Source organism: Branchiostoma floridae, chromosome 16 (assembly GCF_000003815.2).
Source record: "Branchiostoma floridae strain S238N-H82 chromosome 16, Bfl_VNyyK, whole genome shotgun sequence".
Taxonomy (NCBI): domain Eukaryota; kingdom Metazoa; phylum Chordata; class Leptocardii; order Amphioxiformes; family Branchiostomatidae; genus Branchiostoma; species Branchiostoma floridae.
Window position 1 is genome coordinate 5,858,841 of NC_049994.1, and position 8,799 is coordinate 5,867,639.

The window sequence follows — 8,799 nt, forward strand, 5'->3', positions numbered from 1 at the left end:
TGTTGTGTAAACCTTTAATCATCACAAGCGATTTGTGTCAAGTCCAGTTGTTATGTAGACTGAAATTCTAACTGGGTTTACATTTTAAGTCAAACAAATCATCGAATGGAATTACCTAAAGACAAATCCTTGGATAATTTTGACCCCGCTTAACTTCAGCCACTAAGTGCCTCTTCTGTGGCAGAAATGATATTCACCATTACTTATGGTCATTGGAAAGAAACTAAAAGCTGAATACATTGAGAAACAAACTACCAAAGTGCCGCTGCACTAGCTCAACACCTTCTTGTTTCACAACATAGGATTCAGGGATTTGGATGTAGTGGCCTTTCCGAAGGTCCCGTCAGTAGATATCATCAACTTAAGTAAATTTTACCGATAAAACAACCACATGTATCTACAAGGATAGATAATGATACATGTAATAACTACCATCATAGCATTCACCATTAATCAGCAAAATACGACTCACACTTGAATGTGGTGGCGATTTAGAAAGTTAGCATTTGTTCAGTTTCACGTACAAAATACTACTCACAGTTGAATATGGTAGCGATTTAGAAAGTTTGCATTTGATCAGTTTCACAAAATACGACCCACATTTCAATGTGGTGACGATTTAGAAGTTTGCATTCGTCTCACAGTTGAATGTGGTGGCCATTTAGAAAGTTTGCATTTGTTCAGTTTCACAAAATGCGACTCACCGTTGAATGTGGTGGCCATTTAGAAAGTTTGCATTTGTTCAGTTTCACAAAATACGACTCACATTTAAATGTGGTAGTGATTTAGAAAGTTTGCATTTGTTCAGTTTCACAAAATGCGACTCACCGTTGAGTGTGTTGGTGATTTAGAAAGTTTGCATTTGTTCAGTTTCACAAAATACGACTCATATTTCAATGTGGTGGCGATTTAGAAAGTTTGCATTTGTTCAGTTTCACAAAATGCGACTCACATTTAACTGTGGAAGTGATTTAGAAAGTTTGCATTTGTTCGGTTTCACAAAATACGACTCATATTTCAATGTGGTGGCGATTTAGAAAGTTTGCATTTGTTCAGTTTCACAAAATGCGACTCACATTTAACTGTGGTAGTGATTTAGAAAGTTTGCATTTGTTCGGTTTCACAAAATACGACTCATATTTCAATGTGGTGGCGATTTAGAAAGTTTGCATTTGTTCAGTTTCACAAAATACGACTCATATTTCAATGTGTTGGCGATTTAGAAAGTTTGCATTTGTTCAGTTTCACAAAATGCGACTCACATTTCAATGTGGTGACGATTTAGAAAGTTTGCATCTGTTCAGTTTCACAAAATGCGACTCACCGTTGATGTGTTGGCGATTTAGAAAGTTTGTATTTGTTCAGTTTCACAAAATGCGACTCACATTTAACTGTGGTAGTGATTTAGAAAGTTTGCATTTGTTCGGTTTCACAAAATACGACTTATATTTCAATGTGGTGGCGATTTAGAAAGTTTGCATTTGTTCAGTTTCACAAAATGCGACTCACATTTAACTGTGGTAGTGATTTAGAAAGTTTGCATTTGTTCGGTTTCACAAAATACGACTCATATTTCAATGTGGTGGCGATTTAGAAAGTTTGCATTTGTTCAGTTTCACAAAATACGACTCATATTTCAATGTGTTGGCGATTTAGAAAGTTTGCATTTATTCAGTTTCACAAAATGCGACTCACATTTCAATGTGGTGACGATTTAGAAAGTTTGCATCTGTTCAGTTTCACAAAATGCGACTCACCGTTGATGTGTTGGCGATTTAGAAAGTTTGTATTTGTTCAGTTTCACAAAATAAGACTCACATTTGAATGTGGTGGCCATTTAGAAAGTTTGCATTTGTTCAGTTTCACAAAATGCGACCCACATTTGAATGTGGCGGCGATTTAGATAGTTTGCATTTGTTCAGTTTCACAAAATGCGACACATGATTGAATGTGGTGGCGATTTAGAAAGTTTGCATTTGTTCAGTTTCACAAAATACGACTCACACTTGAATGTGGTGGCGACTTAGAAAGTTTGCATTTGTTCAGTTTCACAAAATGCGACCCACATTTGAATGTGGTAGTGATTTAGAAAGTTTGCATTTGTTCAGTTTCACAAAATGCGACACATAATTGAATGTGGTGGCCATTTAGAAAGTTTGCATTTGTTCAGTTTCACAAAATACGACTCACATTTGAATGTGGTGGTGATTTAGAAAGTTTGCATTTGTTCAGTTTCACAAAATACGACTCACACTTGAATGTGGTGACGATTTAGAAAGTTTGCATTTGTTCAGTTTCACAAAATACGACTCTCACTTGAATGTGGTGGCGATTTAGAAAGTTTGCATTTGTTCAGTTTCACAAATGTGTGGTGGCGATTCAGAAAGTGACAATTGTCAGGAAATGTACACTCGACCTCTCATGATGTTGTTGCAGAATTGCTAAACTTGCCTTCAGTTGTGAGAACTTGGTGGTTGTTCTACTTTAATGTATGCTAGCTTTCTTGGTCTAAGTATATTGTTCGTTACCTTTGCTTGAAATAAAGACTGATATATGCATATATGAAGCCATGTGTGTTTCTGCGTGTATTCATGTGTGTTCATTATGTATGTATATGTATATGTATTTGTTTGTTTGCACATGCGTGTGCCCGTGTGTTTATATGTGTGTGCATGTGAATGGGTGTGTATGTGTGTTTGTGTGTGTGTGTGTGTGTGTGTGTGTGTGTGAGTACGTGAGTGTGTGCATGTGTGTGTTTGTGTTTGTATGTGTGTGTGTGTGTGTGTGTGTGTGTGTGTGTGTGTGTGTGTGTGTGTGTGTGTGAATGAATGTGTGTGTGTCACTGGCTTCGCAATTAAGTTTCATGTCAACCACATATAAAAGAGCATCAGCACAACGACAGTAAAGACTACTAAAGACGTGTTTCATCTCTAACGTAATGACCTACAAATCATTTCTGAATACTCCAAAATGAAAACATGAGCAATTGCTGCAGACTAATGTATAATGTCATCGGGACCAGACAAAGATTACGAGCCGCAATATAAAAAATTACATACATACTTAGATGATTAAAAATGCATGGAAACATCATAGCGCATTTCTATATGTAACATACATCCTCATAATTCCACCAGATGACATTATACCGCCACCTCAAAAAACGTTGTTATAGAGGCCTTCTCAAGATTGTCTTCAGCACCTAAATATCTGAATTGTATTACATTTAAGATATTTAACATTCGGTGTTCAAGACAATCTTGGGGAGACCTCTATACTAACGTTGTTTTGAGGTGGCGGTATAATGGCACCTGGTGGAATTATGATAGTCGATGTTAATCAAGCTTTGCTCTCGAGCCAAAGTACTTGTATGCTTGAAGCATTTCTAGTCAGCTATCCAACAGACTGAGTCAAACACACACAGTCATACAATTCAGCCAAAGTTTTCAGTCAAGCATACACGTACATTCAAACTAACGTTCCTTGAAACAAAGCCGTGTCGAAGACTTCGCAAATCTTTTCTCCACAATGCATCTAAAACTCCTCAAGAGACTAATATGTATCAATATTGGCAACTGACCCAGCTCGACCCAGATAATGCCTAAACATAACAAATTAATACAAAGTTTGGTAGTTCCTGTGAGATTTGAGAAAATCTGTAAGTGGTCTAGACAACTTGAGGCAAGGCGTTACTTCTTCTACCTTTGGTCATCTAACGTTAGCTGACCTTTATTAGTTGTGTACATACATTCGTTACTTTAAAAAACAGTAGATCTTTTACTTATTAGGGAGATACGTCAATAAGCATTTCGTCAGTGTTCTGAACATTTGAGTCTCTAAACTTTGCTTGGTACTACCGAAAGTACATTTAAAATGTCATCTCAATATCCTGTTGATCTTTAAAGAAGCGAAAATAGGTGCACCACGAATAAAGGTCAACTAACGTTATATGTTGTGCGTGAAGAATTTTCACTGTGTTCAATGTGCTGTTATCCAGAGTCAAACATGCATTCAGATGAAGGTCATCGGAGACAAAGTCGTCAAAGAGCTCTCACAAAAATGTGAAGATGCGTCAAACCCAGTTGTTATGTAAACCTAAATCTGAATTGGAATAAATCATCTTACATTTTAGTCGTTAAATGGAATTACCAATAGATCAAACCGCGGATGACTTCGACCAAAGCCCAAAAGTCAGCCCATGCGTCATGTGCTTTAGCTCCGTTCGGCGGCAAAAGTTGTATGACCCGCCCCGAGGTGTATATGGTGTCATAACGCCTGGTCCTTTGCTATAACCACTGAATAAAAACACCGAGAATTACGAGCAGGCGGGTCATTAAAGTTATTATCATATAGCCTACCCAAACTTGAAAACTCCTGTATGACGCATAGATCCCTGAAGCTTGGTACTATACGTGTGAATTCCTTTGTCGAATTTCTGAAAATTCACATTTGTACATACATACAATGTACATACATTTGTAAGGAGATTACAGATTGCATTTTGAAACCAAAATTTCCACAGAAAATATTCGAAACATTGCAGTCTTTGGCTTTTTAGAACAACAAAACTCACTATCAATGTTAACAGAAGGATCCATTCTCCCTTGCAGTCTGTACTTATCAACTTTTGCCAGAATGGCCAAGGTTATGTTTTAACCTTGTGCGTCTGTTTGTCCCTGTATCTGTGACCAGCATAACTCGAGAAGACTTCGATGGATGCTGATGATATTTAGTGGGTGGGTAGGGGTCGTTAAAACAAAGGGGGAGTTCGATAATGGGGTCCCTTGCGGCTTGCTAATGTACTGCAGCGGAACCTCCATGTTTGATATCTCGCGTTCTGGACACGCTGCGGTCGTGATTTTTGAGCGCTATCTATGTTAACGCTCACAATTTCTATTTCGAGTGATGAATAGGTTTGATAAGTAGGGACATCATCCACTTTCCCTGGAGTACTTTTGGCCTTTTTGATGATTCTCAAATCATATTTTTGTGATACCGAAATCATCCAAATTGGTGCTTTGTTTATTTGCTTAGCCACTATTAAAGAGGGAAATAGAATGTATGAACAATGGATATTTCTTGTCAATATCAACTATGTTTACTCGATAAGATCTCAAAGTAACGAAACTATTTTTTATTCCTTGGTATAATATTCTAAATCATGTGGAAAGCTTTTCTAAAACACTCGTATTTTGATAACCTCTTTAACTTCTAGATGAAAGAGTTGCAGTTTCAGCTTTCAAAACTTTTCTCCACGCCATTATGTCAAAAATGAAAACATGAGCAATTCATAAAATATACCTAACTCGACAACTGGTCTAGACAATTGGCAATAGAATATTGCAATATGCATGCGTGCATGCTATTTTTAACGTTAGTATTTATATTTGTGCGTGTGTAATTAGTGCGTCTGGTGTGTGTTTGTGTTTGTTTGTCTGTGTGTGTGAAAAAATATCTAACTGTATTTTGAGACAACGACAAAGTAACTTCTAGGTATGATAAGTGAATCTGCAAGATAACAAAGTGCGCATGGGTGAGGCAGATCAGTTCTCATATGTGTGTGTGTGTAGGGGGGGGGGGGCGCATCACAACCTAACGCGCTCCCAGCTGAGCTATTCTTTATATCCCCTTTCCACTAGGACGGCGCTCTCACCACGCTCTCTGCGACCTAACATTTTACATATCGCTCAATGAATTGAATGGAAAGGGAACGAATCTTTTTACACTTTGTGCGTCTTGTTGTCTTCTCGTTTTGTTTCATATACCCAGTGTGAAAGCGAAGGATACACATATCCTATTTAGGTCGCAATGAGAGCGCAGCGCGATCGCCTTCTAGTGGAAAGGGACAAAACTGCACCTGTTGACAAGCGGTCTGTATTTACACTAAGACGATCTGCTCCAGTTCTACCGAGACATTCAGAAGGTGTGGCTAGGTCACGTATTGCTCGCAAACATAGAAAACTGCGCTGACAAAGCTATCAGATATCTGTTGGCACAACGTAGCATTGTTTGGACTAAAAAAGTAGTCACATATACAATGTCAACGTCAACGACAGGCGCACACAAAGAACGGTCTGCAAGAATGAAAAACATGTTGACACAAAGTAATGGTTTCATTTTGGCGATGTAGGTTTTTGCTATTTACTTGGTTTTTATTGGCCATGATTATGTGGTTAGAAGCACCACATTTTAGATCTGTCTGCAGCTGGTCCATTTTTTGTTTTAAATAATTCTGCAACAAAATAGAGCAACATTCAAACTTAGAAATATGATACTCCTTGAGTCAACAAGAGAGCATTAGGTAATCATTCAAAGTCGCTCAACCAAGAAGTTAGTCTGATTGGAGGCTGAAGGTCTGTGTTCTTTGTCAAGTTCGGCCATCTATAGATTGCGTCTGCGCGTTTGTGTTCCCCAGTGACAAAGTTATTAGTGCAAGACAGAGTAAATAGAACAAAGCAGGCGTCAAATCGGTGTCACTTTACGCGTGGGAGGATGAACAAGAGGTATTTGCCGCTGAAAAAAATATTTCAAATTCTACATTACTCGTACTCACCGGATTCAAATCTTGTTAAACGGTTGAAATGATTTATGTCGTGGTGAATTTCCAATGAATTGTATTGAGTTCAGTACGTTTTAAGCTAAGTCTATATGTTTACCCTGTGAATGTTTGCCATGTATTGTCAACAGGTTGGACTGCACTGCATATAAACTGTGCCTCACAGGTAGTGTTGAGTCAATCAATAACTCTTTTCGTGCAGTCAAGGCGATATGAATCTAGTTTATCAATCTTTGCTCTTTAAGCCACAATAGAGGATTGACAATGAAATATCTATGGAAGTGGTTCAAGCCGTGTGGTTAGAGTGGCAGCCCTAGAATTAAGACCTTCGGTGTTAAAACCCCTGACAGGACCCAATGTTGTGCTATGGGAAAGATGCAAAATGAGTACCTAGCTTCTGTTTAGGGATGTCCCTTGGATAAGACGTTAAAATGGAGATCCCATGTTTGATAGAACTACACCTAAAGCACGGTAAAGAACCCACCAAACATTTAGAAGCGAGTAGGTGTCTTTCCCGGCGTGAGTGGTTCAAAATCTTAGTCCTGTGACCACACCTGGGACAATTGTCGTATTGGGGTCACCTGAGTTAGCACCAAATGGAAACCACTCCAGACCCAGCCTTTACCAATTGTAACCTGTATACATGTAAGCTACTCGCAATTCAGCCCGTAGCTGACAGGGAAAAGAGATCAGTCGGCCGACCCAACAGCAATGTTATATTAGTAGACAGTTTGCTGATATTTAAGTCTTTGCATTAAGTTAAAAACATAGCATATCAACATGCTAACGCCGTCGTTGTGAAAAAGGGGGCGCGGTCAGACATAAGTGCGTCGTGCGATCGTCGTACGATTTTGATGCCACAACATTTTTCAAGCAATCCGTGACAGCAAAACAGCTGAGTTTTGCAGGACTCACACCTGCACGGCTGCCCCCCAAGGTACTACTGTAAGTTAGCGATCGTACGACGACCGCACGACGTATGTGACCGCGCCATTACAAATTAAGTACTGTCTTGTATCGTTACGTCTTGTCACAATTCCAGCTATCTTCTTACCTTCAAGAATATACAGTAGTTGAAGAATCGTCCTACTGTTGTTGTTCTTCTGTGTTTGGCTGGACCGAGCCCTTCTCTGTCCAGGTAGTCACCGGGTAGTTTTTCGTCTGCCACGCCCATCACCTTTAACCTCAGCGACAAAATCCGTCAATGCTATTGGTCGAGAGTGAAACTTATGACGTGTTGTTGAAACACTTGGCACAAAAACACGTCCATGGCTCAGAGACGTGTTGACCGAATTTCACGCCATAGTTTGAACATCCATGGTAACGTCAGGTAAAAAGGCTGTGCCATCAACTTTTAAGGCCATGGGGTCAACTGGGTGTTGTTAACCACAGTGTTCATGTCTGAGGCACGATTTTGGAAGGTTAAGCTCATCCCTCTTCTTGCACTGCCTGTTACTGCCCAACTAAAGTTAGGTACTATTACTTTTAGACTTAGGTGGAGGGAGGAAAGACAAGTAAACTGCCTTTCCCAAGGGCACAAGATAGTTAGCATGACAGGATTTGAACCCATGACTTCTGGGACAAACACCTGCAGCTACGCTGCACCCGATACCATCGCCAGGTAACGTCAGGTCAGGTCAGGTACACGAATCAAAATCTTTTCTTTAAGCGCCCTCTACATTCAAGCGCTAAGCGTCATTGTCCGAATATTCAGAATAGGTAATTTTCTTTCACAAAGGAGATCCCTTTCATGATCAGTGTTGTGGAATCAACCCATACCCTCCTTTGTCATTGTATGTGGAGAATCCTAATAAATAAATAAATAAATAGATAAATAGATAGATAAATAGATGAATGAATGAATGAATGAATAATTGAATGAATGAAGAAATAAATAAATAAATAAACCGTTGCATCTCTCTCTCTGTGTGTTTGTATGTGTATGTGTGTGTGTGTTTGTGCGTGTGTTTGTGTGTGTGTTTGTATGTATGTGTGTGTGTGTGTTTGTATGTATGTGTGTGTGTGTATTTGTGTGCGTGTGTATGTGTTTGTGTGTTAGTGTTAGTATACATACATGTGTGTGTTTGTGTGCGTGTGTATGTGTTTGTGTGTGTGTGTGTGCTTATGCGTATACACGCGCGCGTGTGTTTGTGTGTGTATGTGTTTGTGTGTGTTAGTGTTAATGTGTGTGTGTGTCTGTCTGTGTGTGTATGTGTGTGTGTTTATGTGTGTGTGTGTGTTTA

General features: G+C 39.1%; 1 protein-coding gene across 1 annotated transcript in view; it reads right to left on the minus strand.

Annotated features, from left to right (window-relative positions):
* Positions 1 to 7,742, minus strand: part of LOC118403498 (major intracellular serine protease-like) — a 23,639-nt gene extending 15,897 nt beyond the window's left edge. Inside the window, exon 1 of the mRNA XM_035802222.1 lies at positions 7,611 to 7,742. Within this exon, the coding sequence (XP_035658115.1) occupies positions 7,611 to 7,730 (120 nt within the window). The 5' untranslated portion in view covers positions 7,731 to 7,742. The remainder of the gene's footprint in view (positions 1 to 7,610) is intronic.
* Between the last annotated feature and the right edge of the window lie 1,057 nt (positions 7,743 to 8,799).